At 42.7% G+C, this 15,871-nt stretch overlaps 1 protein-coding gene across 2 annotated transcripts in view; it reads right to left on the minus strand.

Moving 5' to 3' along the window:
* Positions 1-15,871, minus strand: part of TMEM165 (transmembrane protein 165) — a 74,143-nt gene that overhangs the window by 13,956 nt on the left and 44,316 nt on the right. Inside the window, exons 4-5 of one of the 2 annotated variants that reach the window (XR_004539523.1) lie at positions 6,656-6,838; positions 5,944-6,072 (exon numbers count right to left, since the gene is read on the minus strand). Coding sequence is in view for 1 of the 2 variants with exons in the window: in XM_033945257.1 (XP_033801148.1) it covers positions 5,944-6,049; positions 6,656-6,838 (289 nt within the window). In the remaining variant the exon portion in view is untranslated. The remainder of the gene's footprint in view (positions 1-5,943; positions 6,073-6,655; positions 6,839-15,871) is intronic. The other variant, XM_033945257.1, reaches the window with a different exon arrangement.

Raw genomic sequence — 15,871 nt, forward strand, 5'->3', positions numbered from 1 at the left:
ATAAAGATCAAAGCAAATAATTTATTCAAGCTCTCAACTATGGTCTTGTCCTCCCCGAGTGCCCCTTTTTCTTCCTCATGATCCAACAGTCCCATAGATTCCTTACAGGCTTTCTGCTTTTGATGTACCTGAAAAAGTTGTTTCTGTAGCAAGTTTCTCTTCATATTCTATTTTAGCCTTCTTTATCAATGCTTTGCATCTAACTTGCCAGTGCTTATGTTGCTTCTTCTTTTCTTTGTTCGGATCCTTTTTCCATTCTTTGAAGGAAGTTCTTTTGGCTCCAATAGCTTCATTCACTTCACCTGTTAACCATGCTGGCTGTCATTTGCTCTTCTTTCCGCTTTTGTTAATACATGGAATATCTCTCTACTCTGAGCTTCAATTTTAAACAAGATCCCTGCCTGATTTAAAGTCCTCACCTTTGCGACCAATCCTTTTAGTTTCTTCTTAACTGTTTTCCTCATTTTATCATAGCCCTTTTGAAAATTTAATGCTGCTACAGTAGATTTCCTTAGTGAATTCACTCCAGATATCAGCTCAGATTTGATCATGCTATGATCATTGTTTTCCAATAGATCTAACATTGTTCCCTAGTCTACTAAGCCCAGCAATGTGCAAAAAGTCATAGATTCCTTCCTACCAGTAGGTTGTTTGGCATGGATATTGGGATGCTAACTATGCTCTTGTAGAGACAGTAAATCTACATTTCTGGTTTTGGCTGTGGTGCTAATTAGGTCTTCTGCTGTCTGGGTCAACAGCAAGATCCCTGTCTTGACTGGAAAAAAGGGAGGAGGATAGCTACACCTTTTCTTTACCTGTTACTCTGGTACTACCTAGAATAAGAAGCCTGGGCAGAGTCTTAAGAGTGTCACTGTACTACTTGATTAGGGTAGCAGCCTCCTGCAGCTCATCTCTAAAAATATTTTCTGTACAGCACAGAAAATCAGCAAGCTTTTCTAGCATATCCTATCCTAGGTCTGAAACCAAAGCCAGGTGAGTCTACTGATGCCAAAACCCATTGGAGGAGAGTAAACAGTGGAGTGCCACAGGGGTCTATACTGGGACCGGTGCTATTTAACTTATTTATAAATGATCTAGAAATTGGAATGACGGATGAGGTGATTAAATTTGCAGATGACACTAAACTGTTTAAAGTTGTTGAAACGCATGCGGATTGTGAAAAATTGCAGGCGAACCTTAGGAAATTGGAAGACTGGGCGTCCAAATGGCAGTTGAAATTTAATATGGACAAATGCAAAGTGATGCACATTGGGAAGAATAGTTACCGGATGCTAAAGTCCACCTTGGGGGTAAGCACCCAAGAAAAGGAACTGGGTATCATTGTAGACAATATGATGAAACCTTCTGCCCAATATGTGGCGGCGGCCAAAAAAGCAAACAGGATGCTGGGAATTATTAAAAAGGAATGGTTAACAAGACTAAGAATGTCATAATGCCCCTGTATCGCTCCATGGTGTGGCCGAGCCAGTCTCCGGGTATGTGGGAAAGCTCGGCTCGGACCACAAGTAAGAATTTTGTTGCGCCCTTTATGTGGTCAGGTGAAGGAAAACCCAGATACTGGATTGCTGTGAACCTCACCAGGTTTATTAGTGTTCCCAAATGAAAATAAGAAAAAAAACATTCAAACTTGGTCTTAGACTCTCTTAGATGCTTCCTGTACTTTCGTATAGGTGAGTCATATGGAGCTTGACTCAGGAACTGGATAGTCAATCTTTATCAAAATAAACATAATTCAAAACCAAAATTCCACGGTAGTCCAGTGCTTTCACTGTCTCATATTCCCTTTTGGGATTTATCAGTCTCTCCTGACCACAGTTACTTCTGGCTTTACAGCTGAGCACTGTTCGTGCCAGCCTCCTCACGTTTCAGCTATTTTCATAGTCACAAATACCAACAAGATTAACTTTGCTTCTTGCTTTAACTCACCCTGCTCCCAAGGAACCTTCACAGCCCTGCCTGACAGGCTGTGCGGGCCACGCCTCCCTTTTGGTTTTAAGGTCTCCAGGCCCTCCCGAACTGACCCTTGTCTGCTTTATCTTCTGCTCCAAGGGAGTCTGGATACGGGTTTATTTACAGAAGCATTCTCATATAATTAAGTAGGCTGCCTCAGCCCTGCTTGCAGCCCTGCTCTGGCTCAAGTTTAAAGAAAACAGAAAACTTTCTTACTAAGACTGGATGGGACCCTCACACACTGTACCCTCCCAGGTCCATGTCTTCATCACACACACTATTCCCAGGGTCACTACACATTTCCCACTCACACTCTTGGGAACCCTGGCTTTCCATTCCCACATCCACTCCAAGCTTTTCCTCCCATCCCCCTCTCTGCAGGCTGGCTGGCTCTCCTGGAACATTTAACTCCGGATAAACTCCCAGCCATTCTCCCTGAGTATCGCTGGGCCAGTCCCCATACCTTCTGACGTTTACACTGCCCCTCCTTGTGAACTGGCCTCTGGCAAGACGTCCCTGCTGAGGATTGGGCTGCCTGTGGAAGCTAGGCACACTGTGAGTTGTTTGGCTCCCGCAATCAGAGCCAGCTGTGTCCTCCTCCTTCTCCAGCTGATTTCCTCCCTGAGGTTTTTCAACCTGCTCCCTACGGAGGCTGACTCCACCCTCTTCTAGGTTGGGTTTATGCTTCTAGGCTTGAGGAAAGGATTGATAGGGGAGATAATTAGTTTTCAGTGCTCTCCCCACCTGGCTTTTGGGCTGTGCTACAACCTGTTTATGCACTTTCCCTCCTGGCTGAGCATGCTGTCCTTGCTCCAGGCCAGGTTTTACAGAGCCCCATGCTGCATGCTGGGGAGGTTTAACAGTCCTTTTCACTGGGACAGGAGCTTCCCTGTCACAATGGTGAGATCTCACCTGGGAGTATTGCATTCAATTCTGGTCTCCTTATCTCAAGAAAGATATAGTGGTGCTAGAAAAGGTTCAAAGAAGAGCAACCAAGATGGTAAAGGGGATGCAACTCCTCTCATATGAAGAAAGACTAAAACGGTTAGGACTCTTCAGCTTGGAAAAGAGACGGCTGAGGGGATATGAGATATGATTGAAGTCTACAAAATCCTAAGTGGAATAGAACAGGTACAAGTGGATCGATTTTTCACTGTCAAAAATTACAAAGTTAGAGAAATACTTTTAAAACCAATAGGAGGAAATTTTTTTTTCACTCAGAGAATAGTTAAGCTCTGGAACGCACTGCCAGAGGATGTGGTAAGAGCGGATAGCATGGTATTGGTAGCATGGAATTTTACGACACCTTGGGTTTTGGCCAGGTACTAGTAACCTGGATTGGCCATCGTGAGAACGGGCTACTGGGCTTGATGGACCATTGGTCTGACCCAGTAAGGCTATTCTTATGTTCTTATGTAGAAGTTATTGATGCAATGAAAAAAATATAGGTTACTCAGACCATGTATTTTCCATACTCCTTCTCTTTACCCACTACTGAATCGAGGGGCTCAACCTTCTCCCAGGATCAAGTGTCTGAAAATTCCCCAGCACTGTGCACACATTGTTTCACAAGCACATGCACATGAGCAGCTAAGAAAAAGCTATTCAGGAAATCAACATACCATTCTAAAAAAAAATTCTTCCAAAAGACTCCATTTTCTGAGCTTCTCTCCTCAGGGGCACAGAAGAATGAGTCTTTAAACATTTGGCCGGTTTGAGAGCAGATATGACCAGCATGGAATGATAAGGAAGCTGCTGCTTCTTGAATCCAGAAACCTGGTGTTTTATAGTATAACATAACATTGTGCTTGTTAACTGCGTAACCATAAGGTCAACGTGGTTTACAAAAGATTATTAACAGTGAAAAGAATTCTGATGTCTCGAGGGCCTCTATTGACAGGGCTCCTTTTACTAAGGTGTGCTAGCAATTTTAGTGTGCGCTTAACACACGCTACAATGCCGCTCACGCTAAACACTAACGCCTCCATAGAGCTTGCATTAGTATTTTTCATTTAGCACAGGGTTTGCGCACGTTAATCTTCAGCGCGCGCTAAAAATGCTAGCGCAACCTAGTAAAAGGAGCCCTTAGTGTTTAGAGTGGACAGTGTGCTCTCTATGCCAACGCATCCCCGACATCCAATGTAGCTGAAGGATCCATGAAAACCAATGCCAAAGGTAAACAGAGCAGATTTCTCTGTACTAAAAATATGTTTGTGCTGCATTTCTCAAAGATCTCTTTTAGATATTTGTGAATGAAATTTATGAGAAGCATCATAAGAACATAAAAATCGCCATACTGTAGGGGTGTCAAAATCCCTCCTCTACGGCCGCAATCCAGTCGGATTTTCAGGATTTCCCCAATGAATATGCATGAGATCTATTAGCATACAAGTAAAGCAGTGCATGCAAATAGATATCATGCATATTTATTCATTGGTGAAATCCTGAAAACCCAACTGGATTGCAGCCCTCGAGGAGGGACTTTTGACACCCCTGCCATACTGGGATAGACTGAAGGTCCATCAAGCCCAGTATCCTGTTTCCAACAGTGGCCAACCCAGGTCTCAAGTACCCATGCTAGATCCCAAGTAGTAAAACAGATTTTATGCTGCTTATCCTAGGAATAAGCAGTGGATTTCCCCAAGCCATCTCAATAATGGTCTATGGATTCTCTTTTAGCAAATTATCCAAACCTTTTTAAACCCTGCTAAGCTAACTGATTTCACCACATTCTCCAGTAACAAATTCCAGAGTTTAATTACATGTGTGAAGAAATATTTTCTCTGGTTTGTTTTAAATTTACTACTTAGTAGCTTCATTGCATGTCCCCTAGTCCTAGTATTTTTAGAAAGAGTGAACAAGCGATTCATATCTACCCTTTCCATGGTTGAGCCCCAGGCATGAGTATCCATAACAGATACTGTTACCACAAATATACTCATTAAAGCCACCTGGGGCTTTCTTATGGGATATCTGGTTTGGCAAATGTATATAAAATCAAGTCAAATAGCCCAATTGGAAGCCCAAGGTCCTCACAGCAGAGTTAGCTACCGTATTATCTGGGGACAGCAGGCAGATATTCTCACATGTGGGCGACATCATCCAAGGAGCCTGGTACGGACAGTGGTAAAAATGTACTTGCACTTAAGTTTTCAGAATTTTTTTGCACACTTATGCTTTCCCATCTGTTGCTGGCTCACGGTACCTCAATTCCATAAGCAAGCTAATAAGCCACCAGGGGAGGTGGGAGGGATGTGAAACTATCTGCTTGCTATCACCGGATAACACCCGTTACAGTAAGTAACTGTGCTTTATCCTAGGACAAGCAGGCCACATATTATCACATGTGGGACTCCCTAGCTTACTGAAATGGGCTGGAGAGAGTTGGCCATTAAGAACAAAATAAATTTTGTAATACTGCTTGGCCGAAATGACCATCTCATCTGGAATAGGATTCTAGTCAGTAGTGAGATGTGAATGTATGAATTGAGGACCAAGTAGCTGCTTTGCAAATTTCATCAATGGGAGTGGAATGTAAGAAAGCTACTGATGCTGCCATAGCTCAGACCTTGTGTGCTGTAACACGTCCCTCGAGTTGCAGCCCAGCCTGAGCACAGCAGAAGGAATACAGACTGCTAACCATGTGGAAACAGTTCTCCTGGTGAGAGGCTGGCCCAGTCTATTAGGATCAAAAGAGATAAACAGTTGAGGTGAAGTCTTGTGTGGCTTAATCCTTTCTATGTAGTAAGCCAAAGCTTACTACATAGTACATACTGTACTAAGATGAGAAGCTCTCTTGTGCAGGCTCTGTCAACAATGTCATCCATGCTGCGAGAGCTTGATATCCTATTTGTCCTTGAAGAAAATTATTTACCAGGTGTTTATGTGAAAGGCACTAAGTCAATAAAAACAAAAAATTTTCAAAAGGACGTACCAAAAGAGGGGAACAGAACATAAAACCTGGTTACTTACCAGTTCTAACGGAGATTTTTTGTGCTATCATTCTTCCACCAATAACAGCTAGGCCAGTGCACAAGCAGTGTCCTACTGTTCCACCTACTGCCACACCAAATGGATCCTAATCAAGCACACATGGCATGACTGGGCATTAACAATTGAAAAAGGAAGTTCAAGAAAATAGAAAATTCAGTTTACTGAAAACATTTGAGCTTTCTTAATATATTGAGAACTCTGAAGAGTAAAGAATATTGCCCTATCTACTACTTCTTACTATGTTTTTCATTCACTGGCTGTTGGATTACCATAAAATCAGTCTGGAGATGCTGTGAGGGGCACTTTACATCACATGTCACTCCCATTTGCAGCATACAAACAGATGTGCCCTGAGACATGCTGAAAATCCAATCCTAGGTCACCAAGTCCCTTATTTATTTATAAAAGTTTGTATACCCTCTTCCTTGGAGCTATTTCATTCAAAATAGTGTATAATAAATCATAAAAGCATCAATTAAGGTAACATTTATTATTTCCCCTTCAAACATCAACTAAAATGTCACTTTACAAATGATGAATTGCAAAAGGGAGATTCACAACTCATATTACTTGGACAACAAGCACTGGTCTGAACCATTGCTTGATTAGTACATTGAGTGAGAATTTGTAACATTTTTGCATTCCCGTAGAAAGTTATCCCACTGTACTTTACTGCACAGATCTCACTTACCTCTCTAGCAGCTAAAACAATAGTTGTGAGTTGAGACCGATCACCCCATTCTGCCAAAAATGTTAAAGTAAAAGCTTGCACAAAAATTGGAGAGATACAATGCAGCCACCTCTTCTTAGGTACACCTTGTCCCATTCCTACTTCTACATCTGTTGGTCCGTTTAATAGTTTGGACCGCTGAAGCTGCAGATTAAGATGAACCACAGCTTAGAGGAATCAAATAAGCAAGCAACATTTGACACAATACTCCCTGCTTGGCAAGTTTAATCCAGAGAGGGAGAGGCAGAATTTTAAGTCTCGATACCTTACCAGGGCTACCAAAAACTTTAACCCTAAGAATGTTAGAGGTGCCAAGATCAGCTATAATACTAGCCTTGAGCACATTTTCTAGCAACAAGTTACAGAGCTTAATTGCTTGATTAAGAAAAATACTTGGTTTGTCATTTAAATCAACTAGTTAATTTCATGGAATGTCTTCTAGTCCTAGTATTAAATTATTCAAATACTCAGTACTTTGTAAATCTCTTATTAAATATTATCTATAAATACCAATCTGTACACATACATATAATGCAAAGAAAGTTTGTGAATCCCAACTACTGTATAAAGCACAGTTATTCACACTGTAACAGGTGTTATCCAGGGACAGCAGGCAGATAGTCTCACAGATGAGTGACATCATTCACAGAGCCCAGTACAGATGGTCTAAAAGTGTGGTATCAATAACTCTTCAGAAGTCTTGAGACAGCCCGTACAGGGCATGCACGAGTGCCTTCCCGCCCAATGTGGCCATCAGTTCAGCAGAAGCCAACAAGGGGAGATGGGAGGGTTATGAGAATATCTGCCTGCTGTCCCTGAATAGCAATCCCAGGACAAGCAGGCAGCATATTCTTACAGATGGGACTCCCTAGCTATGATGTATGGGATGGAGGGAATTGGCAATGAAATAAAGAAGTTATAGGGGTCCTTTTATCAAGCTGCGGTAGGGGTTTAACGTGCGTTAATCCGCCTGCCGCGCTAGTTGCTAACGTCTGCATTGAGCGTGCATTTTTTAGTTGGTCGCGGTGGTTAGTGCAGCTTGATAAAAGGACCCTATAGTGTTTTGGGGTTTTTTAATGTTTGCCGAACCAACAATTACGTCTGAAAATAAACATGGCAAATATGGAATTGGAAAAAATTTATTTATTTAAAAATTTATATACTGCCTATACTCTAAGCCAGGGGTGTCCAACCTGCGGCCCCGTGTTTTGTGCGGTCCCGGTCGAGGGTGATGCAGTGTTTTTCTCTGCTGCCCTGGGTTTTTACTGTCTTGCCGGCTCCCTCCTCTGTCTTACTACAGCGTTTGCACGTTTGTGCGGCCCCAGAAACATTTTTTCGGCCAATGCGGCCCAGGAAAGCCAAAAGGTTGGACACCCCTGCTCTAAGCGGTTTCCATTAAAATAATATTCATAAGTACGTTTTAATGCCTAACAAATTTCAACTCACTCAACATATAGTCTTCATTACATAAATAATTATAGAACTGCTCATTATGAACTTGAGCAGGAACTACAGAAGGTACTGGTATCTTAGAATTCACGCATGTCTTAGGTTGTAATTGCCTATGATGTATTGTAGGGACTTAAGAGTCTGCTTCAGAAGTAGCCACAATGAAGCCACAATGATAGTGAAATGGAGTAACTACTAATGCTGGTAACGTTGCTTAGTCATGAGGTGATGCACCTTTGCCCAGTGACAGCCCAGCCTGAACATGGCAGTAGGATATGCAGTGCATTGACTGTGGAGAGATCCAGGTGATGGTCACTGAAGATGTCAGACTGTTGGGTGAAGACTAGTAGTAAACAAGATGCTGTTTGGGTGTAGCTCAAGGTAGGCCGCAAGTCAAGGCAGGTTTAAATGCAATGAGTAAATATTCCAGTTCTAGGTAGATAATATGGTCTTGAGAAGTTTCATGCTTCTATAGAGTGAATGGGAGGAATTTGATGGGTACTCCTTATAGGGTGCAAAAATGCTTGAAAAAATAGTGTACAGAAGAGAGACCAATTGAAAATTGTTCTGCATAAGTACTATGTTGCAAAGATGAAGGCAGAAGTTGTAGAAATAGGGAATTCAACTTGTGAAAAAGAAAATGAAGGTTGCGACTTCCTGACGTCCTGTATGAAGGGAGAAAGCAATGGACATGTATCTGAAGACAGGGGTCCACAGGTATTCATACAGAACTGATAAGAGGCGAGGTAAGCTAGATTCTTGTGTTGTGGAATTATGTCTGTCTTTCTAAAGTTTGAAGGTATTCCATTCCATTCCATTATTTATTTATTTAAAGTCCAAAAATAAGGTAATGCAGTACTGATGATAGGATGATGGTTTGGAGTCCTGTCCTGTAGATAACAGCAGAGAAACTGTGTCCACATGAAGTAGTAGAAGTTAACACTGGAATTGAGAATTGGAAATTATCACAGAAGAGAAGCCACACTAGCGAAGGTTTATAGGCAGATGAAAAACAAAGTCAGATATATGACAACTGAATGTTTTAAGAGGAATTCATTCTTTAATATTGAACTGAAGAAGAAAATGAAATGAGGTCTCCCCTTTTTTTTGCCTTGGCAATGGAGCCTTTTGCCAACCATATTCGTCTCCATCAGGACATCCGGGGTTTTACTCATGGTGAGGTCTCTACTAAGCTGCTGCTTTTTGCAGATATTATGCTTACTGTTACGCGCCCAGTGAGCTCTCTCCCGGGAATAGTGGCGGAACTTGAATGGTTTGGCCAGGTATCTGGTTTTAAGACAAATATGGATAAGTCCAAGATTCTTAATTTGTCGGTGACTCCAGGTGATAGGGTTCGGTTGAAACGCTGGTTCCCTTTTAAATGGGCAGCTAAAGTATCAAATATCATGGGATTAATATTCCTTCTAGTCCTCAGTCACTCTATGATTTGAATTTTTCTCCTTTGCTTAAATCTTTGTGGGCAGATCTTGATAAATTGGAGGCCTCTTCTCTTTCTTGGTTTGGATGCATTCAGAGTGTGAAGATGGTGTTACCGAAACTTTTATATCTTTTTCAAGCCTTGCCGATTCCACTCAGATGTCTTTTTCCGCAGGGTCTCTAGGAAATTGTTTCAGTATATCTGAAAAGTAAGACTCCGCGGGTTCAAAGGAGTGTGTTATATCAATTCCGGGACCATGGTAGGATGGGTGTCCCTTGTTTGAAGCGCTATTATGTTGCAGCCCAATTGAAGGCATTTCTGACTTGGTGTAAAGCCCGCTCTAAAAGTTGGGTCAAGATCGAACACCCGCATATCGATGATGCCCTTTGTGTTGGGCTTCCTTGGCTGTCTCTGCCAGAGGCCCGGGCTTTGCTAAGAGGCTCTAACCCTTTTCTCACTCTTACCTTTAACATCTGGGCCTGTACTCGGGCTCGTTTGCTCCCTGGTAAGTGTTATTTTTTATCTACGCCACTTTGGGTAGCGGAGGGGTTTATGCCCGGTTGACTGGATATGCGATTTAAAACTTGGGCCCTCCAGGGCCTTGCGGATCTGGGGGATTTTTTTGATGAGGGTCAGATTGTTTCGTACTCAGATTTACGGGAGGCCTATGATTTGGGGGATTTGGATTTCTTTCGATTTCACCAGGTCTGCGATTTTCTTCGGCGTAGGGCCCTGGGCGAGTTGTTGATCCCGGAAACTTTGTTGGAATGGGCCATGGGTGGCAGTTGTGGTTGGGGATGTGTTACTCGCTTTTATAAAGGCACTTACTTCCCAAAATGCCCCCCAATCAAATTTATTCAGGTATGGGAGACTTTGTTAGGGCAGACTTTTGCTCCTCGATGGTGGGCCAATCTTTTCAAATGCTTGCTGCGCCCTTCAATTGCTAGCTCTTTGGTGGAAAATGGATATAAGATGCTCTACCAGTGGTACCTTACACTAGTTCGCTTGCACCGTATTTACTCGCACACCTCTGACTTGTGTTGAAGGCAGTGTGGGCAAAGAGGTACGTTTTTGCACATTTGGTGGGATTGCTCTACAGTGGCCCCCCCCTATTGGACTATGGTGTTCGAAATTCTCATGGAAATTTTTCATAGACCTGTTCATAGAAACATAGAAGATGACGGCAGATAAGGGCTACAGCCCATCAAGTCTGCCCACTCTGCTTACCCACCCCCTGTCTATGCCCTAATGACCCAATTTCCTTATCTTGACCCTCGTAGGGATCCCACATGGGTATCCCATTTATTCTTAAAGTCTGGCACGCTGTCTGCCTCGATCACCTGCACTGGAAGCTTGTTCCAATTATCAACCACTCTCTCTGTGAAGAAATACTTTCTGGTGTCGCCATGAAATTTTCCGCCCCTGAGTTTGAGCGGGTGCCCTCTTGTGGCCGAGGGTCCCTTGAGAAAGAAAATATCATCTTCCACTTAGACACGTCCCGTGAGGTACTTAAATGTTTCGATCATGTCTCCCCTCTCCCTACATTCCTCGAGAGTGTAGAGCTGCAATTTGTTCAGTCTCTCTTCGTACGAGATACCCTTGAGCCCCGAGATCATCCTGGTGGCCGTCCGCTGAACCGATTCAATTCTGCACACATCTTTACTGTAATGTAGCCTCCAGAATTGCACACAGTACTCCAGATGAGGTCTCACCATGGCCCTGTACAATGGCATTATGACTTCAGGCTTTCGGCTGACGAAACTTCTATCGATCCAACCCAATATCTGCCTTGGCAGTTTTCATGTCTGCACTGATGATTACTCCTAAATCTCGTTCTGCTGAAGTCCTAGTTAAAGTTTCTCCGTTCAAGAAGTACGTCCTGCATGGATTTCCGCTTCCGAGGTGCATGACCTTACATTTCTTAGCATTGAAGCCTAGCTGCCAGGTTGAGGACCAACTTTCCAATGTAAGCAGGTCCTGCGCCATATAATTCTGTAAACTGCATTCACTTACTATATTACATAGTTTGGCGTCATCGAAGAATAGTGTTATTTTACCTTGAAGCCCTTGAATCAGATCCCCTATGAATATGTTGAAAAGGAGTGGACCCAGGACCGAGCCCTGTGGCACTCCACTGGTCACCTCCGATGTTTTAGAGACGGTACCATTAACTACCACCCTCTGAAGTCTGCCACTCAGCCAATCATTGACCCATGCAGTTAGTGTCTCTCCTAACCCCATCGATTCCATCTTGCTTAGCAGCCTGCGGTGACTTGTTCGTAAATCTATAGGCAGTGCTTTATTGCATATGCCGCTTGGGGCATTGCCACGCTCCTGTCAGACCTTGGCTTTTCATGTGTTTACAGCTAGCAGACTGTTGTTGGCTGCACAGTGGAAGCAGGTTCACCCACCAACTAGGCAGCATTTATTGGGAAAATTAGCGTTTATTTTTCGTATGTCTAAATTGACAGCTTTCATGCATAATCGCCTCTCTCAGTTTTTGATGGTTTGGGATCCTTACATCAAGTGGTCATCGACCTCCTAGTGGTCTCACCCAGCTAATCTGGTAGTTTCTAGTTGGTTTTCTGCAAACAATTGGGATGGGGGGTTGGGGTGGTAGGAGGTGTGTGTGTGTGTGGGGGGGGGGGGTCATGTTCTGCTTTGGACTGTTTTGTCTCGTACTGAAGAATCCCAGTATGACTTTTGGCGGGGTGGGGGGATGCGATTGTCTGGGTTGTTGGTTGCCATTGTTCATGGTTCTGTATCTTTTTGCATTTTCTCAATAAACTTTTGAAAAAAAGAAAAGGAAATGAGAATCATGGTGGTCCAATGTTGATGAAATGTGAAGAAGTTGTTCCATATTATAGGTATAGAAAGGAGCGAATGTAGGAGTTGAAGGTCTAGCTGGAAGTAATTCAGTGGTAATAAAATGATGAGAATGCAGAATGTTTAATTTCGGGAAACTGTAATCATTGGCAGAGAGTACAAAAGTATGAAGCGTGGAGATCGTTAAATGAAGCGGATGTGATGGAATTGAGATGAAGGTAAAATCTAGCCTTTTTTAAAATTATTTAAAAAGTTTTTATACCGCCCAAAATGTCAGTGGTTTCTAGGATAATATACATACACACTAGAGCATAACAGTCCAAAATCATCAAACAAAGCATTAAAAAAATGCCCTTTACAATGATGCTAAAATCTGAAAAGGGTTATTAGCATATGATGCTCTGGCAGCTTTGAAGAAGAGGTTTTTAGCACTGTTTGCCAAAAGGACAAGGGTCTGTGCCTCCTTAGCTGATAAAGCATCAACTGACTAGTAGAAGTGAGAGAAGCTGAAGCACTGTGGCATTGATGTGATGTTGTAGGGTAGCATCTTGCACTGAATATGATTGATTTCTGACTGGAAGCAGAGATATGTGTTATAAGATTGATGAATGGGAAGCTCGTGGATCAGGCTATTTAATAAAGGTTAAACTCTCTGGTTGAGATCTCCTTCTGGGAGGTGGTGGAGAAGGGCTTGAAGGAATCCCATAAGACTTTGGGGCAGATAACTCTTGTTCAGACCCAACATGCATCCACAGATACGAGTTCAAATGGCCAGTCCTCAGAGATTTGCATGGAGAGGAAGAAGTCTGGTGCTGTTTAACATGATTATGGTGCTTATTGGAGCGTCGAGAAGAATTTCTAGTATGCCCATGGTACCAGTCAGTGGAAGAAGATGTAGAGCTTCAGAACCAGGAATCTAGAGATCTTGATTTTTGATGAGAATGAGATCTGCTACCACAAGGCTTGGAATAACCATGCTCAGGTTGGGCCGGTACCGAAGTAGGTGCAGGCAGAGGTGACAGATGCATCTGCAGAATGACAGCCAGCTCCTTCTGAAGCAGCTCCTGAATTTGGTCCAGTATGGACAGCGCCAGTACTGTGTCCAGGGCAATCTGTACATATGGTGTGGCAGAGTGTTGAGGTGTTGGTGACCTCGATGAAGAGGCATGCCTCAGAGGTAACACAGCCTGCACCGATGGGGAGCACTACTTGTGTCGACATTTTGACTGCATCAATTTGATGCTGAGGTAGTCAGCGATGCCTGGTGCGAAGGGGAAGAATGCTTCTCTGCCTGTTTCTCTGATGGTCGTACCAAGTCAGATGTCGAGGATGGTGTCAATGCCGATGTTGGTACCAACTGCTAAAGCAGCAGGATCCATTGCAGAATATGCCGACATCGAGGAAGTCCCAAAGATTGAAGTGCAAGATAGCATGTACAAGAGTCCGCTCTGAAGGCATCACGTGTGCGTATCTGTGACCGAAATGGTCCCGTTGCACTGAGTTCACCTCTTATAACCGCTAGAAAGCTTTGACATCAAAGGAAAAACAGCTGAAGCGAGGTCAAAAGAAGTTATGTTTACCAATGGAAGAGGTAGATGTTCTTTTGAAAATGATTCGACAGCTGCAGAAGAAAAAAGGGTGGCTGAAGGGTCAAAGGCCCAAAAACAATTTTAAGGAAAAGGAAAAAAAATGAAGCACTAAATTAAAGTAAATAAATACTTGAAGAAAAAGAATGAATAAACTGCACAGGAAGGCACTAAACTGTAAAGAAGTATACACACTAATGGAGTTTCCAAAAACACAGCTTCTTCACTTCATGGAAAATGAAGAGCTGATGGTCCCGCGAGCCAACATTGGGCAGAAGGCACTCATGCATGCATGGTATGGGCCGTCTCGAGACTTCTAAAGAGTTAAAGTGATACTATACTTTTTAGACCATCCGTACTGGGCTCTGTGGATGACATCACCTATCTGTGAGAATATGCTGCCTGTTTGTCCTGGGATAATGTGAATTACAAGTTCTTACCATGATATTCATGTTTAATTAAAACCAGTCTCTTCTAAATGTAATAAAAATGGTATAAACAATTATGTTTCTTGGGACACAGTAGAAACCATAAGTGTTATCCATAATTAGTGTGTAAACCTTTCATTTCCTCAGCACAATTAATTAACAAGAAACAAATGTCTGAATAATAGGGTAACAAGTAAATCACCCACTCTGTGCTTCGGTATCCTGTCCCATATAAAGATCCAAAAATAAATGGGAACTTCCTATCATATCACTTGTATAGAAGAATAGCTGAGACTCATTTGTCTTGACAGGGTTACAAGACCATTTGTAAACATTTGGGGTACCACTGATTCACTGACAGTACCCAAACTGAAAAAAAGTTGAAGACAACAGTGGCTATACCCATGTGTGTCATCCTGCAAAGACCACCCCTAGGAATGTGTTCACTGGAGGATAGTTAAGAAGAAACCAGGACTCTCTACAAAGAACATTGCTGCCCACCTCAGATTCACCAAACAGCATCTAGATCAGTGTTCTTCAACCTTTTTATGCCTATGGACCGGCGGAAATAAAATAATTATTTTGTGGACCGGCAAACTAATAAGACTGAAATTTAAAAAAACCCCATTGCCACCCTGTCCTTGCGAGCTCGGTCCCGTTAACCATCTGATCCCATCCGCACAAGCCTCAAATAGTTATGATTTTATATTGAACATATTTTATTAAAGTTTAAAAAGAAACAATATTCTGTACAATTGTCATTTTATAAATATAAATAATACAGGGCAAGGATCAACAAAACCCCCGTCTCCCCTCCCCTTCACATATATCCCCTCTACTATCAAGAAAACTGAATAAGCCAAATTATTACAGAATGCTACACAAATATCATGCTAACAGAATACCACAGTCACACATGGCAGGAATGGTGTTAGGGGGAGTGCAACTAGGGGAACTGCCTCCTGGTCAGAGAAAGCCCTAAGCCAGCTGGAAGCTAAAGACGCACTGCCTGGGCTTTTCACTCCCCAGTTATGTCTAACATCAGCTCTAGCAGGATACATATTTTAAATCTGATATATTCTAATCTAATCTAATCTAAACCTTAAGTTTATATACTGCATCATCTCCATGAGAATATTCTAATCACAAGATAGAAATAAAATTATTTTTTTCTACCTTTTGTCGTCTCTGGTTTCTGCTTTCATCTTCTTTTCACTCTCTTCCATCCAGCGTCTGCCCTCTGTCTCTTCAATCCAGCATCTGCCTCTTCCATCCACTGTCTGCCCTCTACCCCTCCCCCTCCCATATATCTGGGCGTTCTTTCTATGCCCCTCTCTCCTACACCAGATTTAGCATCTTTGTCCCTCTTTCCTTATTTTTCATCTGACCCCCCTTCCCAGCATCAATCTTTCTCTACCTTGTCATTCCTCTGTCTCTCCCCTTTCCCTCA

The sequence above is a fragment of the Geotrypetes seraphini genome, chromosome 1 (genome assembly GCF_902459505.1).
Source record: "Geotrypetes seraphini chromosome 1, aGeoSer1.1, whole genome shotgun sequence".
Classification (NCBI taxonomy): Eukaryota; Metazoa; Chordata; class Amphibia; order Gymnophiona; family Dermophiidae; genus Geotrypetes; species Geotrypetes seraphini.